Genomic DNA, 26,273 nt, shown 5'->3' with positions numbered 1-26,273 from the left:
ATGCTTCCTAGATAAGTTACCAAGTGGCAACTTATCTAGGAAGCATGATTGATCATTGTATGGCCAGCTTTAGAGACAGCTAAAAAGATCCTTGATGTAAGTACACCAATGATCTTTTTAGCTGTCTCTAAAGCTGGCCATACAATGATCAAATTGTGGGCAATTCTGGGAGTTTCATCCACCCCCCCCCCCCCCCCTATATAGATTTGAATCTGTGATTTTTACTAGTGTAGGGCCAGCTTTATGGAGGGGGGTGGGGGGGTATTTTTCTAGTGAACATAAATGTAGAGAGCATTTTGCCCATAGACCTTCATGTTATTTTACCATGAGCTGTAGATAAAACAATGGTTCTCCAGAACATTAATTCAAGGGTTCCAAAATGGTTGCAAAAGGCCGATGAAGAACATCAGAGAAAGTCCCTTGGTGCCATCCCTCATTTGTGAAAATAAAAGCTGTCTGAAAGACATTGGTTATTGGTGGTAGAATTACAGGCTACAGTGTGCTCCTGTTCTCAGTTTGGGCATATTAGTGGTTTCACTACTGTGGAAAGACCATTCCTGTGACACTTTATAATAGGATACTGATATGATGGTATGTTTACTGTATTCAGATCAGTAAAGCATGAATTCCTTTTGTTTCCTATGTTTTCCTTATTGCCTTATTGGCCTATTATTGCTAGTCTACCCTATGGACCCACATATACTTTCCCACGTCTCCATTCCTCTGAAAGTCAGATCCTTGTAGGCTTCATGCTAGATGGTGTTGCTGCTTACACAAGGTTGATGACGTCTTCCTCTTCATGTGATCAGCCTGGTTCAAAGCCACTCATGCCCGAGCACTGCATTCTAGGAGGAGGTCACATGCTCCCCTATACCCAAAAACACCAGGCGGAGTCTAAGTGCTAACACTTTAAGTAGCTGTCATTGTAAAATATATGATGTTTAGTAAAATCAAGTAAATAAAGCAACATCATAAAAGCATATTACAAGAATGTATTCGATAGCTAAGTTGTATAATTATGCTACCACTACTGGATAGTGGGGAGTCATTTAATACTATTTTTAGAGCACTTGTTTTACCATATTAAGAATAATTTTTTATATTTTTGTAGCCTTTCTTGAGGGAAGATACAGCTTTGTAAAATATTTTTATTTGAAATATTCAGAAATAATTTGTAAATGCTTGTTCTTTTGTTTAGCACTTTTGCGGCTTTTTGTCATTATTAAAGGGAAACTATAGCCTTTTTTGAGAGTTTTTTAAGATAAATATGTGAATGTGATCAGCGTAATGTTGTATTGTTATCAATGAGTGTGAATTTAAAAAGTCTTTCATTGTGTAGTTTGTAAGTATTACATATTAGAACTGTCAACCCCCTCACAATCTTAACCCTACAAACCCCTGTCAAACATTTCTGGCTTTTTTTTTTTTTCATCAACATTCCTCTGGGAGATAGAGAAGAGAAGAGATACATTGTATCACTCACATCTTTTAGATCAAAGGAATGAACTTCTGTGTGTAAATGAGGTCAGTTTACCCACTTAAAGACAAAACCTTTTTCTGATATTCATTGCTTACTTGTTAAGCAGAGACTCTAGAGAATAAAATGGCCTTTGTTGTAATATTTTATTTCACACTGTATGTGCGCAGTGGTCTTTCAAATGCGTTATTTTGGGGGAAAAAATACACTTCAATGAATAAAAAAAAAAAAAAATCATTAAAGTAAAGTAAATTTAGCCCAATTTTTTTGTATAATGTGAAAGATGATGTTAAGCCGCTAGAATCGTTATCTTTATTCTAAGCAAAAAAAAATTGTAATTCTCATTTACCCAAAATCGTGCAGCTCTATTAGGCCTTGTACACACGGTTGGACATTCCGACGGAAAATGTCCGATCGGACCGTGTTGTGGGATAATCCGACTTTGTGTGGGCTCCATCGGACTGTTTCAGTCAGAATATCCGACGAACAAAGTTTTAGAGCAGGGCTATAACATTTTGCGACAACATGATCCGATCTGACTTTTTCCGATCGTTTGTAGAGAATTCCGATCGGTCAAAGTGCCACGCATGCTCAGATCGAATTCCTAGACCAAAGCTATTGGCTACTAGCCTGAACGTAGTCCCATCGTAACAAAATAACATCACCGCGTTCTGAACGATCGGATTTTCCAACAACTTTGTCTGACCGTGTGTATGCAACAGTTTCGGACAAAATCCGTCGGACAAAATCCGTCGGACAAAATCCAACGGATTTGGTTGTCAGAATGTCTGACCGTGTGTACAAGGGCTAACATATGCTCGCTGTGCACCATATATGCCTAAACATTGTTGGAAAAACTTGCAGATTTCACCTGCAGAGACACAAGTTTACATCAGTTTGCATGTCCTTTTTTATGCACAGATAGACACCTCATCCTGTGCCATCACCTACTTTTCTGCCCTGTTCACACCACGATGGTATTGTCATGTCAGTTTTTGGGGGTTTTTTTGCACATAAAACTTTGCACGTGATACCAGTGTTGTGATGTGAACAGGGCACATAGAGAACAATTGCTTTCTTTGTGCCCTTGCAAAACACATGCAGAAAAACTCATGTCTTTGCACCTGGTGTGAACAAAGCATTTTACTGCTCATCTTTCTCAGTGCCAAAGCAAAGCTCAGGCCTAACTTGATCTCACAGAATAGATTCTATGTAAGTGTATATCTGAGCTCCAGGCAGATATAAAAGAAAATCATTTAAATAAATAGTATATGTATGTTTAAATATACCCAGTTTAAGTAGCTGGATTTGTCCTTACATCAGCCAATTAATTGTAACTTTGAAACAATTTATTAAAATAAATTAAATTGATTGGAACCGTGCTCTCTCAAAATATATAGTAAATGCAAACAGTGCAAAAAGTGCTAAAAATTGCATAAACCACTGACCACAAGCACAACAAATTAAAAATGATATATCATATATATGCTTCTTAATGTAAGAGTTCGAGATGAAGAAGCAAAAAACACAGAGGTCTGATGACATCAGAGCACGCTGACAGAAATGCGTAGGGTGGCTTGAGCGTTGTACATCACTTCCGCCGATTGAAACGCAGATGGAACGTTAACGCCGTCTCCACACACATGGTTGTATTTACTGCATAGCTGCTATCAAGATTTTACTTGTTTTTACTCAGTTTTTGTATTACATTTTTGACATACTTCACCATGGGAGCCTTTTTCTTCTTTTAATCCACGGCACTGATGGTTTGTCATGACCAATTCCACATCGAGTTCCCCGCAACACATTCACTAGTACCTGCATAGGTCTATTCTGGTGAGTAGGATGTGTGGCTGGTGATGGTGGTGGAAGACATATGCCTTTGTTGGTTGCCAAATATTGGAAGATATTATACACCAATTGTTTATTTTGGACACTCCTTTTTGCTGGTGTGATCCTTGTTTTTTTTATTATTTTTTTATGTTGTGTTTTTTGCTTCTTCATCTCAGACTCTTACATTAAGAAGCATATATAGGATATATCATTTTTAATTTGTTGTGTTTGCGGTCACTGGTTTATGCAATTTTTTAGCACTTTTTTGCACTGTTTACATTTACTATATATTTTAAGAAAGCGCAGTACCAATTCATTTAATTTATTTTAATTCATTTTTTCACTTCTACATTTCTTACAACGTGCTGCTCCTATTGTTATTAATTCACATTTATCATACACGATTTCTTTGCCATTTGCGCAGGTTGGTGGTAGTTCCACTCATCATTACGATTAATTCTAACTCCCTGGATAGTTGCACTTAGAGGGAGGGGGAGCCAATCAGGTATGCTGTATGTGAAAATATATAACGCATATTCACATAGGTGAAAAAAGCACAGACATTAGCTCATCAGTCTGCTGCTGTTCTTCACAGGCCAATCACGGGCTGGGGCATGGAGGTGACCTAGCTAAATGTCTTAACTGCATTGGAGAAAACTCAGGTCACCAGCATGACTCTGATGTCTACCAGAGCTGTGTATATCCCAGGACAAGTTGAACAAAAATTTGCTTATCTTCATTCTACCTAAATTGTACCTGACCAGTAATAGGAGAATTTAAAAATATATATATATTGAATATAGTAATCAGAATGTAGAACAGGGAAAAATGTAATACTGTGGGCATACTGAAAATACACTACAGTTTCCCTTAAAATGGATATTATTTATTTTGCTCACTGGTTAAGGCCCCTTTCACACGAGAGGTCCAATCAGTCTGCCTGCCTGTTTTTCAGGTGAACCTGAGTGGATCCTGCATTCTCCTATATGGGCTATCGGATGCAAACAGACATTTGATCATTTATATCTAGCTATCTCCGATTCTGATCTGGAAAAACAAATCTGTTCCCCTCCATCTGGTCAGATCGGATCGGAGGGTAGTCATTTGTAAATGGACAGCCAGTGCTGGGTCAGACTGGGTCAGTATCCGCTCCACTTATGCAGACCTGTCATCCGGCTGCTCCACTCAGCTCACAAAGGAATCAACGGAGAGATCACCTACTGAGAAAAACTGGATCAGATCCATGTGAAAGGGGCCTTATTGAATACTATGTACCAGGAAGACCATCTTGGAATGGTAATTGATATATCCCAGAAGGTCATGTCTTATATACAAAAGCATGGCAAAGTCATACATTATACCATTGACCCTTCTGGATTTCTGCTGACCAGTGATATAAAGTAGACATAACTCCTGCACATAACAGACCTGCCATGTCACTTTAATGCCCCATACACACGGTCGGACATTCCGACCACAAAATCCGATTGATTTTGGCTGAAACTTGTCTTGCATACACACGGACACACAAAGTTTTCACAAAATCCGATTCTGAACGAGGTGACATCAAACACGTATGTCGGGACTATAAACGGGCTAGTAGCCAATAGCTTTCGTCTCTTAGTTTATTCTGAGCATGAGTGGCACTTTGTCCGTCGGAATTGTCTACACGCGATCGGAATTTATGCTATCGGATTTTATTGTCAGGAAAATTTTAGATCCTGCTCTCAAACTTTGTGTGTCGGAAAATCTGACGGAAAAAGTCCGATGGATCCCACACACGGTCAGATTTTCATTAATTGGATTTTGGTACTTTTAATCATGGAGTCTCTGCATTACATGTGGGTGTTGCTTAGGGAGGTCTGCATGCAAATATAGCCTGCCTAGAATTGGCCACTCCCCCCTTATCAAGTCATATTGATATTGCCTCCCAAGAGCCAGGCCAATGCTTCCAACAGGGATGAGGGCTCTTGGGAGGAGTACTGAGGCAGGGTGGTGTTTTCACAACACTGTGTACAGCACCCTGCTGGCCCTTCCCACCCGCAATGATTCATCTAAATTGCCAAGAGTAGCACAGGAACCCAGTGATGACATCACTTGGTCTAAAAAGGTGTGAAATACCTTTTGTGACTATTTGTTTACTTCTTCAGGAGTAGATACTCCTAGTATAGTATAAATCAGCTAGTAATAGATGTGGCAATATTTCCAAATTGTGATTGCCGGTGGAGTCTCGAACTGTGGAAGTTTGACTCAGCGAGAACTCAAGGGGAGAAACAGGAAGCAGATTTGATGTGGGATTCAAGTAGTTGCTCAGTTTTTCAGGCAGACCTGAACGGATGCTCTGGAGCGACTGATGTCAACGGTGACATGTCAGCTGACATCCGATCCGCTCCGCTAAATCCAGACAGATGGAAACCCTATTTTCCATCCGTCTGGTGGATCGGATTGGATGACACTGGACAGGTGGTCCATTTTCATCCGATCCCCCCATAGAAGAGAGCGGAAATCTGACAGGTCCGTTTCTGCACAGTGTGCCGAGATGGACTTGTCATTCGCCGGCTCAGTGGGATCAACGGATTGATCCCTGCTGAGCAAACGGATGTCTGAAAACGGATCCGCACAATACGAAAGAGACCTAAGGACAAAGATTAAAAAAACAACAAAAAAAACGAGCAGAGGTTCTAGCCCTTCCTCACGCTAAAACAAAAAAAGTTTTGGCTGGATCCGAATACCAGGGCAGGGGGAGTGCAACAAGCCACATTCTTTTTGTATGTCCTTGATTCTGAGGTCTGCAACAGTTTTCTGGTTTCAAATGATGTTTTGCTATTTTTATGGTCAGAAGCTTCAGCTGTAGATCTCAAAATCAGAGGCATCAAACAAAGTATAAAGCACACTAATAGACCCACCTATTTCCTGCCAACAGATCTTGCAATTCTAAAGAGTATTATATTTTAAACAGACTCAAACAGGCTTTTTAATATCAGCCAATCAGATATAGTCTTTTGAAATCGTTCAGACTTTCAGACTAGCTGACTACAGTAAGAACTGAAATCCTATTGAGTGCTGTAGGCCACTGCCCTTTACAGAATATCTAATTACTTTGCTTTACTGAAACAGAAAAATATTTCAGTGCAACTGTGCAATCAAAACCTTTTGCATCCAACACACTTCTATAGCTAGTCACACACACATAGATTTCAGCCCATGGGCTAAACAAGAAAAACCTAATAGATCCTTCCATCTACACCAAATAGCATGGATGGAGGAATCTCCGCTGCTGACTATTCAATCCACGACACCCGCAGCTGCTTGAATACCCAAACAGTGTCTGCATCTGATAGGATGCGTTCATTTGACAATTTTCCACCAATCTCCTTTGATTTTCCATTCAAAGTTTTTAGAGCTTGGCTGTGCCAACAGAGTTACCCATGGCCCAAATTTTGGCCTGTTTAGCATACATGGTCGAATTTCAAAAGAATTTTCTTTTGAAAATTTGAAATTTTGTGTATTTTATGATCTAATGGTGTCACCATTGATTTCGAAATTCGAACAACCAAGCCTCCAATTTCGCCTCCTGTTGCTACTGCTGCTGTTGCTGGGAATCTTCTTTTCTTTCTGGGAATCTTCTTTTCTTCCACATGCGCATTTCTTTTTCAATTACATTTCTCGTACGATTCTCCCATCAACACTTAGAAAATCATTTGTTTTTCAAAAAAATTTCAACATGCCCGATTACTCAAATTCGATGGCCGCACGAAAATCGGCTGTTGCTGCAGCCCACTAATGGTGCGAAATTCTAACTAAAATTCTTAGATGAAATTTTTAAAAGAAAATTCTTTAAAAATTCTATGCGTGTATGGCATGCCTAAGCTGTGCATAGCCAGCTTAGAGGGCAATGCCAGTTTTGTGGGAAAAAAATTATATAGTGTATACGATTGCAAAGCAAGTGATTGTAAAGTCTCTTTTTTTTTTCAAATAACAAACATGTTATACTTACCTCCACTGTGCAGTGGATTTGCATAGAGCAGCCCGGATCCATCTCTTCTCAGGTCCCTCAGTTCTCCCTCCTGTCGAGTGCGCCCACAGCAAGCAGCTTGCTATGGGGGCATCCGAGCTGAGTCACAGCTCTCTGTGTTCATTCAGACATGGAGCCCCAACCTGGCCCTGCCCTCTATCTCACTGATTGGCTGACTGATTTTGATTGACAGCTGCATAAACCAATGGCTCTGCTGCTGTGTCTCAGCCAATCAGGAGGAGAGTCCTGGATAGCTAAGAAACTCGTGGACATCGTTGGAGAGAGATTGGGCTCAGGTAAGTAATTAGAGGGTGCTGGGAGAAGGTTTTTTATCTTAATGCATAGAACGCATTAAGATAAAAAAATCTTCTGCCTTTTCAACTCCTTTAATGACATTGGACAGGTAAGTATTGATCCCTTTCTTTACAAACTGGATTTTTTAACAACAATTTGATGTGCTTCTAATTTAGTCAACCTGTCTTTTCAATCTAATCAAAACTTTACAGTGACCGAAAATGCAGCGTGTAATCCAGCCATCAGTTGGTTTCATAGCTGTTAATTGATTGGTTAGTTTGGTATTTTCTCCTCTTTGTTAGTACACTTTTCTATGTTGCACAATATGGATTCAGTTTATTTCTGTATTTGTTTTTTGTCCAATTGGGTTAAGAATTTACACAATAAAAATGATGCAAGCACTTTGTTGTATTCTTGTCATTATTTATTTTAAATGTGTCAAGTTGTTCTGTATGAATTAATCAACCTAATCTGAGATGATAATTTTTATCATTGTGGTGGAGCCACAAAAAGTAGGATTTGAGCAGAGCATTCTTCAGGAAAGTGCAGAGCCATATAGAAAACTGAAGTAACATATAGCAACCAATCACATTGTAGATCACTTCAATAACACAAAATCTGACGGCCATGGGTATCACATTTTGAACAAAAAATAAATTGTGAGATCTCCATTGAAACCTCAAAGAAGAACTTCCCCACCCCACCCCACCAGGGCCGTCTTTGATATTGATTGGACCCTGGGCAAAACTTTTCTTGCCCCCCCCCCCCCATGCAGTTTTGCTCTCCACCTGCTCTGAGACATACAATAAATAGCAGCTAGACTCAAAATCAGTTTACTGAATCAGATCAGGCAGCGATTGCGATTGGTTGCCAGAGGTTACAGTGTATCATTACCGCTCACTGATTAGTTGCTAGACGTTACAGCACATGATTTCTGCTTGTTGATTGGTTGCTAAAGATTACTGTGGATATGACCTCAGGGGGGCATGATATACATATCAATGCTGTCGGCCACCCCTATTTACATATGAATGTCACCGCTATTTACATATGAATGTTGGTAATGTACATGTAAACACAGTGTCTGCAGGTGAGTCATCTTTATACAACAATAGGGCAGAGCTGGGCAGCATTAGTAGCAGCACTTCACACTAAGATATTGGGACACAGCACATGACTAAAACCTCAAGGGACAAGGGAATTTAATCCAGGATAGTTGGCAAGTATAAGGCATCTGCTTTGGGCCCCACAACAATGACAGGGCCCAGGGCAGCTGCCCCTTTTGCCCTGCCTTAAAAACGGCCCTGCATCCCACGCACCCCATGTTTTTTTTTTTCACAGCTTAAATTAACGTACGCACACATCCAACAAATCCAGCATTGTTCAATCTGCCACTCCGCCACTGCATACCTGGTCCCATGCCACCATTTGTCTTACTTTCCTCTTCAGAAGCTGGCTGCCTCTTCTGGCTTCTTACAGTTTGTCCCCTGATGATGCAGTGAAAGGTCGGCTCTCCTCTGTCTGGGGTATGGAAGCCGATGCCTCTTGGGATTTCTTACATGCATATCCCAGGAAGCTTCAGCAGGAGAGACACGACAAGCTCGCCTAGGCTAGAATGGAGACAGGCGGGTGGGCTGGAGTAATAAAAAAAGTGAAGGTCCGTTTTAATCCACAATATGTGTACCTTCTGACTATGTCAGTCCTTCTGTGTATTAGGTGTCAATCACACTGGGCATAAAAAATGCTGCTTTTGCAGGCGTGTGTTATTTTTTTTTCTTTCACAACTCTATGTTAGTCAATCTGTCCATGCACATTTGGGAGCTTTCGGGCAGAAAAAATGCTCGGCATGCATAAAGTGGCCTTTAGACATGTTCAGTGAGCAGAGGGAAATGTTTTGGGAAAAAAACAATTATAAAGGCAAATGCACATAAACACGTGTGTAATTCAAGCCATTAGGAGCATTTTTTTCTGCCAGAGGTTCTGGTATTTTTTAAGGTGCCTAGTGTGCATGGACATTAAATGTTTCTAGGAGATGCAGATACAAACCTGTTTGTTACAGCTCTAAATTATTATGACGTTTTTTTGACAAGCAGGATTAAGGTGTACGTTTATGAAGCAGTGAAAAAATTTCACTGCTTCATTCTCCGGCATTCTCAGAGGAGATCGTTCTCCTCTGAGTGCCAGTTTATGAAGCTTTGTAGATCCCTTCTGCTTTGGAGGAGTGAAGTGATCTACAAATGCTTCAAATGGTGGAGAATGGCCCCCGATACTGGAATCTCATGAGACTTTATGAGATTACAGTACCAGAAAATCACAGAAACAACAAAATGTCATTTTATTAAGCAGTGATAAATTATCACTGCTCAGTACACGGACAGACGGCGTGGTTAATGCTAATAAAATAAATAGTCCCTCTACATAATATATATATATATATATATATATATAGATATATATATATAAACACACATTATATATATATATATATATATATATATATATATATATATATATATATATATATATATATATATATATATACACATCACACTTAAATATGACAAGGGGACATGGTTACTGTCTTGGGGGGTCTGATCGAGGAAGAAGGAAGTTAATAATCTTCCTCTTTCCTCCTCGGATCCCCTGCGATTCTCTCTTCACTCCCCAATTCTCCAATTCTGAGCTGGTGAATTGGGGAGTGTGAATTCTGACAGAGATCGCCAGTGAAGCGCTCAGATCACAGCTTCATAAACTGTCCGTTTCTTAGTCAGTGAGGATTTTATGTTTGCGGAGATCATCGGCGGGAGAACATGAACCAATTATCTCTGGTTCATAAATCGTTTATAGACTGTGATCAGTGGCGATCCTCGGGATCACCGATGTTCACAGTGTCATAAATGGACAACATACTCTCCAATGGTTGAGGACCTGTATTCAGCTCTGTGCTGATGAAGCAATAAAAAAAGTTTAAATCTACCTGTGTCCCAAAGTACATGGCCTTCAGGGGGTGCTTCTGTTTCTTGTAACACATTATTTGTAACACTTTTTTTTAAAAACACGATGGGCTGTTTGCAGAACATTTGTATTCTGGGTTCTGATTGTGGCTACATCATGGATAATTTGAAACTACATGGTCTATACTAGAGGTAAACATTGACTTTCATAAAGTTGTAGCCACTAAAAAATTGAGATAAATTGATAAATTAAACTGAAAAGGCAAGACACCTTATTTTTATGAAAATAACTGTTTAAAAAAAAAAAGTTTTCCCTGGTATTTAAAATACGGTTTTGTTATTCTTTACAACCAACAAATTACTGTTTTTTTTTTTAATTAATTATGTTTTTAAGTATTATTTCTGTGCATCTGCTAGTTTTCACAAAGTTGAAAGTGGTTTTAGGTCTATTTTGTTTCTTTTTCTAGATGTAGTTTTTAAATTGTTGTTTTATTTGCATCTTTTACTATCTATACACAATTTTGTTTTGAAAAGAAACATTTCATGTGATAAAGGATTCTCAGAGTACTATGGATTAGCTAAAGAGACAACACAGCAGTTGCTGCCTGCCTTTTGTTTGAATTGTCTGAATAAAACTTTAGACTGAGCCCTCCTTTAATTAACGAGTCACTGAGATAAAGTCAACCATATCTGTATGTAACTTTGTAGCAATGTAATTCCCTGGAAAACGTGAAAATTAAAGCTTAACCTACTACAAAGTAGAATTCCAAATAATAAGGTGACTTCTTTCACTTACATATAACAAACAACTTTGTGCTGGTCCTCCACCACCAAATCTAAAGTCTCTATTTGTAACATGCAAAAAAAAACATTAGCAAGAAAGTAAAAGATACTTACCTTATAACCCAGCTTTCAGAATACTTGCCTAGGTGATGCAGACATTACTCAGCCTCCTTGCGGTATCCTTTGAAACCTGAAGAGACCTTAGATTTTAGGTTGGGGGTAGGGGGCTACCATAAAGCTGTTAAATATACAGTATTTGGGTGAAAGGCCCACTTTAATATGCAATCTTTTTATATTTAAAGCTGCACTCCAGGCAGGTATAATAATGCAAAGGAATATACAGTAGCTCTGCATTCATTAATACATGAAGCAATTTATTTTTGCTGGGAAGCAGCACGAGGAGCTATTTAGTTATGTTGCAGTACCAAAATGGAACATACCGACAGGAGGACAGAGTAGAGTGACAGAGAGATGAACTTATCAGTCTGCTGCTTCTCCATTTATGTCCAATCACTAGCTGGGGGAGAGAAAAGATCTGACAGTGTTACTTTGTTACATTACCCCCCAAAGCTCTCTAGTGGGTTTGAATGAGAGTGCCACCACCCCTATTACAAATTGTATGAATTCTGAACATAGACATTTAGAACTATCTTGGCACCAAATATGGATCCACAATGATTTAGTAAACCTACATTTTTATTGTAAAAGAATAACATGTTTGTTATACATCACCAGATAAGATCGTATATTCCATATCCCATATATCCCATATGTTACTGCATGCACTAATGATTTGACTTCAACTCACAGTCCCTCCTTATGTCATACTTGACCACATAACTGTTCATTACTGTTCAGTACAGCATATATTTCAATGGGAATGTGTTCTCTCTACACATTTTGTGAATTGCATTTACTTCCTCAGGAGAGTATGGATGAAATGTATTTATAATGTATATATATATATATATATATATATATATATATTAGTATTATCTAAACTTTTTGTATATCCATCGACGATAACAGAGATATTTAATTCATGTTGCACATAAAAATTGTTACTTAACTGTGTAGAGAAAAAACAGCCCTGCCGGAAAAGGCTGTGCTGTGCAGAGCTGTGTAAATCTCATTGCTGGATGGATAGAAATATAAATCATTTGGCAGATAAAACATGCATGTGAGATAGGAATGTTGAATTTTAAGCTCCTTGGGCGAAGGACTGATGTGAATGTACAATAGGTAGAAAGTACTGTGCAATATAAAAATACCTGTAATTAATAAAAAAGAAAAATGAATACAAAAAAGAAATCATGTAAAAAATAATGTACCAAACCACTATATGTTAAAGGCGTATTAAACCCTCATCAGTTTTAGGGCCGGTTCACACTAGTACGATGCGAGAACCCTGTGAATCCAGTGTGGGTTCTTGCATCGCACTTGAATCGCACACTGGTTCACACTAAGATCTGCGAACCACTGCGGGTGTCAATGTAATGTTAACAACACCCCCAGATCAGTTCACAGAAACTGTGAAATGGTGCAGGAATTGGATGGCATAGGTGTGAACACCCATGCATTCCGATTCCACTGCGAACCGAAAAAAGGGTCCTGTGCCATTTTGGTGTGAATGCGATTTCAGCCATACAGTTTGTATGGCTGAAATTGCATTGCACAGACATCACATGTGATCTGCACCGCAATGTGAATTACTTGCGGAATCTGGCATCGCACTAGTGTGAACCAGGCCTTAAGATGGTTTTATTCCAGAATTTAACTGAGGGTTTTAATATCACTTAATGTTACATGCTAAGGAAAGATACAAATGTTATGCCAAAAAAGTTCAGAAGCACATTTAATGTCTATAATAACAATCATTATATTAAACTGTATTAATATTTTTTTTAAGTTGCCCGGGTTCTTCAGAAGCAGAATTGCCAGTGGTGCCGGAAAGACCCATCTCTAGTTTAGGTAAGAAGTCTTTGTTACTTTTTTAGCAGATGAAGGCAGCAGGGCACAGTGGAAACTTGCTGCCACCTTATAATTCTTGTTAAAGAGGAAGTAAACCCTGGTGGGTTTTACTTCCTCTTTTCCCTGCAAAGGTAAAGCATAATGGGCTACTATGCATCGCCCGGGGCTTGCTACCGGGTATCACGGCTCCAGCGTTGTGAATGGCCAGAGCCGCAATGACGTCACTCCCGCGCATGTGCGCGGGAGCTGCCGCAAACGGCACAGTACAGCTGAAGCAACGGCACGTACTGCCATTGCTTCAGTTGGCTTAAGTGTGCATGTGCCGCATGACGTCGGCACATGCATATACAGGGATATCTCCTAAACCATGCAGGTTTAGGAGATATCCAGTGCAGCTACAGGCAAGCCTAATTATAGGCTTGCTTGTAGTTTAAAGTGGTTGTAAAGGGTTTACAAACACTTTAATAGATACAGTATATTACCAGAAGTATGGAGACACCTGCCTCTACACGTACATGAACTTTAATGGCATCCAAGTTTTAGTCCGTAGGGTTCAATATTGAGTTGGCCCACCCTTTACAGCTATAACAGCTTCAACTCTTTTGGGAAGGCTGTCCTCAAGGTTTAGGAGTGTGTCTATGGGAATGTTTAACCATTCTTCCAGAAGCTCATTTGTGAAGTCAGGTACTGATGTTTTAGTGAAGGTCTGACTTGAAGTCTGTGCTCTAATTCATCCCAAATGTGTTCTATTGGGTTGAGGTTAGGACTCTGCGCAGGCTAGTCAAGTTCCTCCACTCCAAACTTGCGCATAAATCTTTTTATGGACCTTGCTTTGTACACTGATCCAAATAATTTGGTGGAGGGGGGAATTATGGTGTGGGGTTGTTTTTCAGGGGTTGTGCTTGGCCCTTAGTTCCAAGGCGTCAGCATACCAAGACATTTTAGACAATTTCATGCTCCCAACTTTGTGGGAACAGTTTGGGGATGGCTCCTGCCTATTCCAACATGACTGCACACCAGTGCACAAAGCAAGGTCCATAAAGACATGGATGAGCAAGTTTGGGGTGGAGGAACTTGACTGGCCTGTACAGAGTCCTGACCTCAACCTGATAGAACACCTTTGGGATGAATTAGAGCGGAGACTGCGAGCCAGGCCTTCTCTCCAACATCAGTGTCTGACCTCACAAATGAGGTTCTGGAAGAATGGTCAAACATTCCCATAGACACACTCCTAAACCTTGTAGACAGCCTTCCCAGAAGAGTTGAAGCTGTTATAGCTGCAAAGGGTGGGCCAACTCAATATAGAACCCTACGGACTAAGACTGGGATGCCATTAAAGTTCATGTGTGTGTTAAGGCAGGTGTCCCAATACTTTTGATAGGGTATATATATATATATATATATATATATATATATATATATATATATATATATATATATATATATATATATATATATATATATAATTTTGAATATACTGCACATTGTCACCGGAACCAATGGTGTTCATATGGTGGCACGGATATCAAGTGGGATGAACTACACAATATACCTTATATATGAGTAATATCATAAGATTCAATGATATCTAAACCCAAAAACAAATATTTAATATATTGCAGTTTACTAGTCCTTAGGTGTAGCAACTGCTTGAGTTACTTTTTTTCAGATTAGGTACATTTTAAGCAAGTACAAACAATCATATATTCGTTTTCCCAGTTACCTTTTGTGAACTACACAAGCAGGGCCCTGTTATTTTAGGTTCCCACTATGAATCGCACAGCAACTGCACAGCATTCTTGTACAATTCAGAGGCAATTTAGTGCGGTGTGATTTGTGCCCATTCATTTTGAATGGGCTCAGATCACACCACATCCATCACGCTTGCAGCAATTTTGGGATCATACTGCAACCCAATCACATGGTCGTTTTGTACCATGTGATCCGCTGCAGTCAAACGCACTGCGTTTGCATCCTGCATTTGGGGTGTCACTAAGGTTGCACTGGATATCACAAGGTCAGTGCATTTTGAATGTAGTTCGGGTATCAATGGTGCCTCTCAATCTAGTTTGAACTGAGGCATTTAATTTGTATTGTAACTGAATTGTCTCCCTTGTTATTGTAAAGCACTACACAAACTATTACCACAAATCCTTTGTAAAAATAGGAGTCCACATTAGACTAAGAAGCTTATTGACAACCATGGTTCCCTCCATAATTACAATAGATTGTGTTATTAGCATGATTAACAGAAGGATATAGAAGAAAAAATACCCAAAAAAGGAAACTAATGCAATCATCACATATAAGGACTGATAAGCTTCAGTATATTAAATGTTTGTTCTTGGGATTGGATACACTTTAACTATTAAATTTAAATCTAAACAGAGACTTTTCCGTTGCATGCATCTACAAATGAAGTTAAAACCTTGTACCTATCCCTTATCAAGTCATCGATTATGCAGATCCAAAGGCTTAAATAAAGCTACAAGTTTTGCTTTTTGAATGGGTCTTTGTAGTATTACTGTACTTATAAAACCTCCTATAGGCATGGTCAGCTTTGGACTGTGCGCTTTTCATTAAGTAGGGCGAGCTGTATTTAGTACATGAAAGGGATGCTACTTTGAGCTTCATATTGTTACTTGCAATCCAGACAAAGATTCATTAGATTCATTTGCATTTGCATTCCATTGCACAAATTAATTATTAATATATGGGGGCAAAAGAAATCGATTAAAGAGGGTTAAAGTAGATCTATAGGAAAAACTTTTATTTCATTTTGCATGGAGTAAGGCAGGGTTAAAACCCCTGTCAGATTTTTTTTTCACCATCTGTGTCCCATTTTGGAGTTTTTCCTTCACTTCCTGTACCATAGCCAAACAAGAAGTGAGGGTAAATCCCTGCAACTTAAAGCGGAGCTCCTTCAGAAAAAAAAGTAATGTAGCTGCTGACTTTTAATATTAGAACACTTACCTGTCCACGAATCCAGCTGTGTCTCCACCCCGAGCCAATTTTTCAATTGGCTCTGGTGCTTCCACCGCCATCTTGGGTAAGGGAAACTGGCAGTGAAGGTTTGTGGCTTCACAGGCAGTTCCCTACTGCGCATTTGCAAAGTGCGCTGTGCTTTGTGAATGGACCAACAGCGGGGGAAGGAGGAGGGGCCGAACTTCCAAATGAGTCAGCCAAACTTTGACAACTGTCAAAACCAGGTAACTGCTCCTCCCCCACTCCTCCCCCGAAAAGGTGTCAAATGTGGCAGCGGAGGGGGGGGGGGATAGTAAGCTGAGCTTTCCCTTTTGGGTGAAGCTCCACTTGGACAATCTCTTGGAGACTCCCTGGTTGCCAGATCTAGTGTTCCCATTGGAAGATTTCCCCCCTATTACTTTTCTGGGGACAGTCCAAAATTTGGGATTTTCTTTTACTAATGGTAAACAGGACAAATCGAGTGAGTTAATCTCCTTAACAGGGATACAGACAGCAATAAAAAACCGACAGACATTCTAATCTCTCTCCACTCTATCCAACAAAAAAAGGAAAGCTGTTTTGGATATAGACAATCCAAGGAAATCTGATTTTGTTATACTGTTTGAGCTTCTTTAAGACACAGATTTTAAATACACCTTTTTACTTACTGTTTGGATATATTTTTTAATGCACTTTGTGTGTGTGATGTGGTTTAGTGTATTGTAGTTTGTTGCAGTGGAAAGCTTGTATGCGGCAAAGGGGTTGATTTACTAAAGGCAAAGTCTGATCACTGTGCAAGGGAATTTTCCCTTAGCTAAGTGAATGATGTGTAGCTCTGCTGTCTTTTATCATCCAATCTTTTGCAAGCAACATACTGATTTGTTTTAAGTTTTTAATTTTTCTTGCATGTGATTGGGTTTTCTTGGCAAAGTGGATTTTTACAATATTCATTTAGCTTAGGGAAATATCTCTTGCAAAGTAAAAATCCCCTTCCAAAGTGAATAGCCTTTTTGCCTTTAGTAAATCAACCCCAGAATGTTATGGTAAATTGAAACAAGCTGTTATTGTTTCCTGTATATTTAATTGTATATGTTTTACTTTAGTAACAGCTGAAGAGTTAAACCCTTACTGTGAAACTGTCTTCAACCGAATCTCTCAGACTCAGGAAACAAAGGTAAGAATTTTGGTTTATTCTTAATAGATAGATAGATAGATAAATATATAATGTTGTACTTTTATGAGCATGCTAAGCATCCAATGTATCCCACATATTATCCCACTTATATTAATTCTTTGAGATGTAGGAGCACTTAAAGGTTTAGTAACCCTACATTCGGATTTTCTGCCAGTCCCTCTCTTTTTAAGCTTCCATCCTGCTCTGTGTCATTGTTTATTAGAAACAAAGCCTCTAATTACGCTTTTTGTGAAGTATCTTTAGGCTGGTCACATGACTCCTGGCTGCTCTAATACTTCGAACCAGGGCTACAGCAGGAGGAGCCGAGCTCTCCCTCTGACGTCAGCCGGGAGTCACTTGACCGCTGAGCTGGCCGCTCGGCTCCTCCCACTGTAGCCCCGGATCAGAGTATCAAAGTGGTCGGGAGTCGTGTGACCGGCCTGAAGATACTTCACAAAAAGGTATTTAGAGGCTTTGTTTCTAACAATGACACAGCGCAGTATGGAAGCTTAAAGTGGATGTCCACGCAAAAACTAAAATCCCAGCATCTATAGCCACCAACACTTACCTATCTAACCCTGAAAAGAAAAAAATGAGTATACATACCTTTTCTACAGGCGATCCTACCCGATCTCCAGCAGCGGAAGCTCTGATCCCACCCTGAGCTGTCAGGGTGGGTGCAGAGTCCGTCAACAGTAGCCCCATCGTTACTCTTTGAGTGATGTCACTTCCCACTAATTTCGAACGTGTACTCAGCAGAGCTTCTGCCGCTGGAGATCGGGTCGGATCACCTGCAGAAAAGGTATGTATATTGATTTTTTTCTTTGCAGGGCTAGATAGGTTAGTGTTAGAGTGTTGGTTACAATAGATGCAGGGTTTTTAGTTTTTGCATGGACTTCCACTTTATAAGAGAGGGGTTGGCAGCGATTTTTTTAAAAACATTTTTGTATTTTATTAACAGCGTGTGGGGGGGGGGGGGGGGGGGGGGGCATAGACACAGACTCCTGGGCTCACAGGCAGGGAGGGGAGGAGGTGGGGGAGCACAGAGGACACACAGCGGGATGACAGAGGCATGTAAACTGATCACAGTGTCAGGGCACAGCAGCCATCATAAACCGTGGTCAATTTACAGGGGGGAGGGCAGAAACTGGCAGGATCAGCCAGGTTTTTTACAGCTTCCAGAGGGGCAGGTTAGACAGCACAAGCACTGTGCTGTTAAAACTGCTATTTTTTTAGGCTTATAATATAATGTGTTTTGCAGTCCCAAAAGCTGCTCGGGGTAGACCCCCAGAGGAGTTTACTAAAGTTTTGAAAAAATGGTCATATCGGCTTGTATAGTCCTTTAAAAGACTACTTGCAAGAATATTGTATTATTCATAGATTGTATGGACTGAATTATATACTTCTCAATTGTGTGTGTGTTGTTTTTTTTTGCGTGAGTTGTATTGTTGCCTAAAAAAAGGACACATTTGGGGTTTTTTTTCTTATTTTTTTTCCTTATTTTTGTTCTTGTATTGTTTTGTTGCCTTAACCACTTCAATACCGGGCACTTTTACCCCCTTCCTGCCCAGGCCAATTTCTAGCTTTCCGCGCTGTCGCACTTTAAATGACAATGACCCTAGCTAAACTTTTATCATTTTGTTTGAAAAATCTTTTTCTTTTTATTACATTTCTTTTCCCTTTTTATGATTTTTTTTTAACACACTGTGGCCAGAGCAATATAATGTTACCATAGTAACATTGTACTGCTTTGGGGAAGTGATTAGTATTTTTTTTGCACATTATAATTGCTTACAGCAACGAATGTCATTGCAACAACCAAGCATTTTACTGAATGAAATCAATTCACTCAGTTTTTTGTTGTGATTACCTGTGATTGTCCACAGCTAATCACATGGTACAGGTGGGCTATGATTGGCCTTATCTGTACCATGTGATCACTGTGACCAATCACAGCTAGCAACACAATTTTACAATTGTCATGTGATCTGCTGTGATTGGTCACAGCGGTCACATGGTACCAGCAGCAGGAGGGTACGTTGCATCCAGTGGACACAACCAGTGAAAGATCACGTCACACATATGACATCCACCTGGATCAACGAAAGTCCCACCCGGCTGCCATTTTGCTGTAGTTGGGGTGGGAACTGGTTAACACACGTGTGTTTTTTTTTTGGGGGGGGGGGGGGGTTGGTTTTGTATACTTCTTAATTGAACAATGGTGTGTGTCTTTTTGGCTCTAATAACAATACATCAAGGTATTTCTACTTTATATATTTATACAACTCTTATCATATTTAATTTTTTTTTTTGTATTTTCACTATTGTTTAGATTTTAGCCCTGATGAAGTAGGAGAGCTGAGCCCCTCAAACACATTGGATGTTTCAAAATAAAACCTAAAGCACCATACAATTTGAATGTCGTGCTCCCAGCCTTTTAAAACTAGCTTTATATTAAAGGAGAAACCCAGGACATGAGTGAGAGGTGGCCCAACCCACACCTTTTCACACATCACAGTTAGAGGTGTTGTGTGCTGCAGACAGAGAGCTCCAAGTATACTATCATAGTTGCTAAAATATGCTCATTCTGTTTGTACTGTAAGTTACATTCTCCAAACTATCCATGCTGCACATGCTGTGTAATACATGACATACTACATAGCGATCCACTTTGAATGCTATGCTGTACATCATATATTCCATAACCCTAAGTATTACAATATTGGTATATAGAATTTATTCATACAATAACTTATTCATACAACTCAGTCTTCCACATTTAAGCAAGCTTACCTTTACTGGCATTCTATTATAATAAATATATGAGAGGAGAGAACAGAATTGGGACTATTATAATAAATCTTTGAAGCTGCCAGATATTTGTATATCAGGGCATTTTGGATTTTAGGGATTCTAATGTGCTTGAGAAGAGCTTGAAAGGTATGCATGCATACCTGAGGTACATGCTTTGGATTCCTGTTGCAGATTCACAGGATTAACCACATATAAAGTTAAATTCAAGAATATCTCCACCACCACTTTAAACAAAGAAAAAGAAGTACTGATGCAAGCACGAGATTTTTATGCTGTGTATATATCTTAAATCAAGAATATAAAACACAAAAATCAAAAAAGTTTAGATTACCATACTTGTTAAGACTTAAGACAGCATAATAGGAGGACACAGTGAATGATACAAAGCAAATAAAAATCTTGATAGAGGAAAAGAACCTGCCTTATATAACTCTTTATCTCAAATCATAGCTAGATCACCTTAACTCAGCAAAAACAGACCTGTCACACAGATGTGTATACACAGCATGTATATACAGCATCTGTACTTCAAGTTATTCTGTCAGTGGGACAAACTTCATATTCTGTCTACATGACTTCAAAGCAACTACATGTGTGCCATGGCACCTTGAGAACCTGGAAACTCATACTGTGCAAATCTCGGCTTTTCTAGAAAACGTCTAGTTCATGGCCCATCTAACTTCTAAACAGTGGTTTTCAAGAAGCGGCAGAGGGCAAGCCAAAGCTTGATGTTGTCTCTAATGCCACGTACACACGACCGGTTTTCCCGTCGGAGTAAACTCTGAAGGTTTATCTGACGGCGTTCCACTGAAACTGTCTTGCGTACACACGATCACACTAAAGTCCGGTCGTTCAGAGTGCGGTGACATACTACACGTATGACAGGACTATAAAAAGGAAGTTCAGTAACCAATAGCTTCCATCTCGTACTTGCTTCAGAGCATGCGCCGTTTTTGGCCCATCGGAACAGCATACAGACGAGCAGTTTTCCCAATAGGAATTGGTTCCATCGGATATATTTAAAACATGTTCTATTTCTAGGTCCATCAGAATTTTCCTTAAAAAAAGTTAAATGAGGCATACACACGATCGGAATATACAATGAAAAGCTTCCATCTGACTTTTTCTGTCGGACATTCCGCTTGTGTGAAGAAATTACAAAAAAATATGTTTTCAAATATGTCTTCAGTGAACTGGGGCACTCCACACATGTAAAAGTATCTGCTAACAAATGTAGTTACTGGTACTAAGTTATATAGGCAATTTATAAAGTTTATTCTACCGATAGGTTGGTTTGCTCTTCAGCCTACCCCCTTCCTGATCAGAGCACTTTTTACAATTTGGCACTGCGTCGCTTTAACTGACAATTGCGTGGTCATGCAATGCTGTACTCAAACAACATTTTTTCCCACAAGTAGAGCTTTCTTTTGGTGGTATTTGATCACCTCTGCGATTTTTATTTTTTGCACTAAAAAAAAACAATATTTTTTATTTTTTGCTATAATAAATATCTCCCAAATTTTTTTTTTCAAAAACAAATTTCTTCATCAGTTTAGGCCAATAAATATTCTTCTACATCATTTTGGTAAACAAAATCGCAATAACCGTATATTGATCGGTTTGTGCAAAAGTTATAGCATCTACAAACTAAGGGAAAGATTTATGGCATTTTTATTTATTTTTTTTGTTTACTAGTAATGGTGGTGATCTGAAATTTTTAGCAGTACTGCGACATTGTGACGGACAGATCAGACACTTAACACATTTTTGGGACCATTGACATTTATACAGCAATCAGTGCTCTAAAAATGCACTGATTACTGTGTAAATGTCACTGGTAGAGAAGGGGTTAACACTAGGCGGCGATAAAGGGGTTAAAAGTGTGTTCTAACTATATGGGGATAGGACTGACTAGGGGAGGAGACATATTGCTGTTCCTACTTAGTAGGAAGAAATTATATGTCTCCTCTCCCCTGACAGAACAGGGATTTGTGTGTTTACACACACAAATCCCTATGCTGGCTTTCGTGCACACAATCACGCGTGGCCAGCGGCATGCGCCATGCATCGGGCTCGCGCTCGTGCCATCTGGCGGCTCTAAAAGGGAAGGACGTACCCATACAGGGTTTTCACCCAGGAGAGCCATTGTGCCGCAGTATATCTGTGTGAGTCAGTTAAAGGGAATGTATAGTCATTTTGGGGTTTTTAAATATTTATGTAAAAAGGATCAGCTTGATGTACACAATCCTAAATATACTTTAATGTTTTAAAAACAGTGTTTCTATGTATAACTTTAAATCATATATATGTACATGGTGTTAGCCATATTTGTGCTTTACATACACAAGTTCTGCTTCTGTCCTACAGAAATAGTAATCACTGCATTGAATTGAAGTAATCACAGAATTAAACAAATTAAATTCTTATTAAAGTCTTCCTGACGTGTCATACGTATAAAGAAACAGGATCTGTTTTCAGAAAAGCTTCACTTTTTTCATGATAAAAAACACCAAAAAAAAAACATCCCTATAGGTAAAGTTTACTTTTACATAAAATCGACTAGGCAGTAAGGGAGTCCCAGTTGGTTAAGGAAAACTGAGCAGCTTGGACACATTTTGCTTAGTTTAAATGCCATAACAGAGTGCCAACTCCAAAACCTATTTGAACTCCCACAGCTTTGTCTTGCCTAGTAGTTGGGTGCACTAACAAGTCACCCCCAGCATTTAATCCTGCCTCTACTGGGGGGGCGCACTGTGCATGCATGGGTTTTGAGTGAGGGAGAGCGATCACTCCTGTGATGCTGGGAGCGAGTGCTTAACGTATAGTGTGACCCAGCCTCTTGGTAGGATTTTATTTATTGCTTAGAAAGTGAGAAGCCCAAAGGCGGGTGATGAGAACAAGTCTGTAGAACTTGAACACAATCAGTAATAAAAACTTTCCTCTTGTTTCTTTTGACTGGAATGCATTGATCATTTTTGGACATGCATTGATCAGAATTAAAGAGGAAGTAAAGGCTCTTAAAAAAAAAAAAAATACACCCTGCAAGGCATAATGAGCTAGTGTGCATAGCATACTAGCTCATTATGAATTACTTACCTGAGATCGAAGCCCCGCCATCAGCCCTCATTCGCCTCCTCTGACTCCACCATCTATCCCGGAGTGACTTCCGGGTATCGCGGCTCCGGTGTTGTGCCATATAGTGTCCGGCCATCATAAAGCGTCCGCCCCGTACTGCGCGTGCAGGCGAAGCTTCGGAAAATCTCCGAAGTTGAACGGCGCCTGCGCCGTGAGTGGAGGTGGTAGCCCCACCATCCAAGCGGACATAGGGTTGTGAATATTAGAGGGCCCCTCGTGGGCGAGCTTCGCTCGCCACGCTTCGGGCTCGGCCTCGCTGTGCTCGGCTCTTTTATATTCCTACTCTATGTCCACTTGGATAGTGGGGATGGAACCTGGACTCACGGCGCAGGTGCCGTTCATCCTCGGCAATTTTCGGAATCTGTGTTGCTATGTACTGCGCATGCGCAGTACACAGCGGACACTATCGGATGGGGGACCTTATATGACAAGACACCGGCACTGTGACTGGCCGGAGCCGCAATGATGTCACTCCCGCGCATGCGTGCTGGTGCACAAAATGGCATGGCCATTAGAAACATCATGCTGACTACGCCAGTGCCCGATGTCTACGGCGCATGCATCGTAGATATCGGTCCTGCTATTCCTGCAAATATCTCCTAAACCTTTTAGGGTTAATTTCACCTACAGGTAAGCCTTAATCTAGGCTTACCTGTAGGTTAAAGTGGCTGTAATGGGTTTACAACCACTTTATTCTGGTACATTATTTTGATGTCTTTACAGGTATACCATAAAATAATAATGCATCAATATTTCTCACTTTAAACTCTTTCTCCTCAAGCACCTGTTTATCCCAGGCCATTGCAGTATCGTGCATTGGTAAAACAGTTTACATGCATTGATGTGCTGCAATTCCATTCATTTTAAATGGCATGTCCAACACACCTATAAAACACATTTCAGCACACAAGAAAGCAGCACAATGAGGTTTATTTACTAAAGACAAATCCACTTTGCACTACAAGTGCACTTGGAAATGCACTCGCTGTAGATATGAGGGGGACATGCAAATAAAATAAAAAAACAGCATTTTTACGTGCACATTATTGGATGATAAAATCAGCAGAGCTTCCCCTTATTTCAGATCTTCCCCTCAGATCTACAGCAACTGCATTTCCAAGAGTTAATTCGCCTTTAGTAAATCAACCCCAATGTCCTATACATTGCAGTGCACTAAGATGCAAACACCACCTATTTTCCATGCACTGAAGTGCATTGCAATCAATACAGTTTGAATGGCCTGCTTAATGCTGCGCAATGTAACATGTGTCAGAGCACTGGGTTGTGGTGTGAATGGACCATAGATGATTTGTTGAGGCATTACCTAAATTTACCCCAAAGATCCCTCTTCCTCTCTTTTACCTGTAGTGAGAACCTGCTTTTTTTATTCAGCCCTTTTAATGTGCTTTGCTGAGATGGAATAGTTGTTAGGATACATACTACCGTAGATACATAGAACTTAATAAGTCATTTTGACAATACCTTGTTTATTCTCAATGTTTAGTGGCATCCTGGCAAAGAGAAGGGAAGCTATGCAAAGCTGCTTTTATCACAGAAAACCTTACCCGTCTGATTGACATTTCTTCCCAGAGTCAGCCAGTTGATGTGTGTCTGACCTATAGACATCAGACTGTTACCCAATCTAGCCAAAAGCAGCCAAAACCCAGGCCACTGTCACCCTGTGTCTGTGTGCTTGAAGTAAAATACAGCCATTAGAAAGAGATGCTTTAAACCTACAAAGTAATGAAAATATGGTACAGCAAGCATGTCAAATTGGAATGACACATTAAAATATTACAACAAAAACATAAAATATGTGACTCCCCGTAAGACAAACAAGCTTTATATGCTCGAATTTAAAGGTGAATGATTTGGTGCTTCAGGGAGATTTTGTGTATGAAGAAGAAGATCCTATAAACGCATTGTAATAGATATCAACACTGGTAACCAGCCCGGCAGAAGTATTTTTTTTGTCTCTTAGGATCACAATGTTATTATATTCCTGCCCACCTTTACATGCATGAACCTCTATACTTCAATAAATAAATGTTGACATTTTTTCAAGGCTGTGACCTGAAAAAAAAAAAAAGTTCTAAGAAATATTTTTTCATTACACAGGATGTCAAGAATGGCAAAATACGGACGTGTTCCACCATGCCAATGTTTACACCTGGAGAAGAGAGAAGTCATCCCTGGTGAGATCTATTTACCAGAATACATGTAGATATGAACCTTTGTAAATGAATTGTAGTGAAATGTCTGCATTTATAGATAGTGGAACATGCTGAGGTGCCTGCTTATCTCTCCTTAAATGGGAGATAACGGAACATTATCTGAAATATTTCAGATAACAAAAACTACATTTATAAATAAAATACCACAGTTTGCCCTCTCATATCTTCAAAAGCTAACCCTACATAGACACAGACCTTAGTGTGATACTCAGCTCTGTATCCTACCCATGCTCGATCCAGCATCTTCCTCTTCTTCTAACATTGGGTTTGGTACAGGGCATAGAGTTCTGTCACAGAGTATAATGGACTACATGCAGACAAGTACGGTTTATATGCAAACACTTATTATAGTCTGTGGTGAAACCAACACATGCACTACTAAGCAACCCATTGCCTAGAAGGAGGGGATGTTGCTGCATAAAATTAGAGCACCCTAAAAAGATTACAGATGTGTATGACCAGAGCTCTGTGTTTTTTAAGGTTTGTCATGAGTTGGGTGGGAGGGGGAATTTGGTGGTATTTCATTAACAATTTCAGCTTTATTTTAAGAATTCCTGAAGTTTTAACTGGGGCTAGTATTTTTAAGGCTCGGTTCACCCAGGGGCGACTTGTCCAGGCGACTTCG

At 39.7% G+C, this 26,273-nt stretch overlaps 1 protein-coding gene across 2 annotated transcripts in view; it reads left to right on the top strand.

The window, feature by feature from the left end:
- Positions 1 to 26,273, top strand: part of ARAP3 (ArfGAP with RhoGAP domain, ankyrin repeat and PH domain 3) — a 149,892-nt gene that overhangs the window by 6,466 nt on the left and 117,153 nt on the right. For both annotated transcript variants that reach the window (XM_077474240.1, XM_077474239.1), the window contains exons 2-4: positions 13,266 to 13,327; positions 17,395 to 17,465; positions 25,533 to 25,609. In XM_077474240.1, coding sequence (XP_077330366.1) covers positions 13,266 to 13,327; positions 17,395 to 17,465; positions 25,533 to 25,609 — 210 coding nt within the window. The remainder of the gene's footprint in view (positions 1 to 13,265; positions 13,328 to 17,394; positions 17,466 to 25,532; positions 25,610 to 26,273) is intronic.

Source organism: Lithobates pipiens, unplaced genomic scaffold (assembly GCF_037356315.1).
Source record: "Lithobates pipiens isolate NorthernLeopardFrog02 unplaced genomic scaffold, aLitPip1_a1.2 Scaffold_8, whole genome shotgun sequence".
NCBI classification, from domain to species: Eukaryota; Metazoa; Chordata; class Amphibia; order Anura; family Ranidae; genus Lithobates; species Lithobates pipiens.
This window is presented reverse-complemented; position numbering and strand designations above follow the sequence as displayed.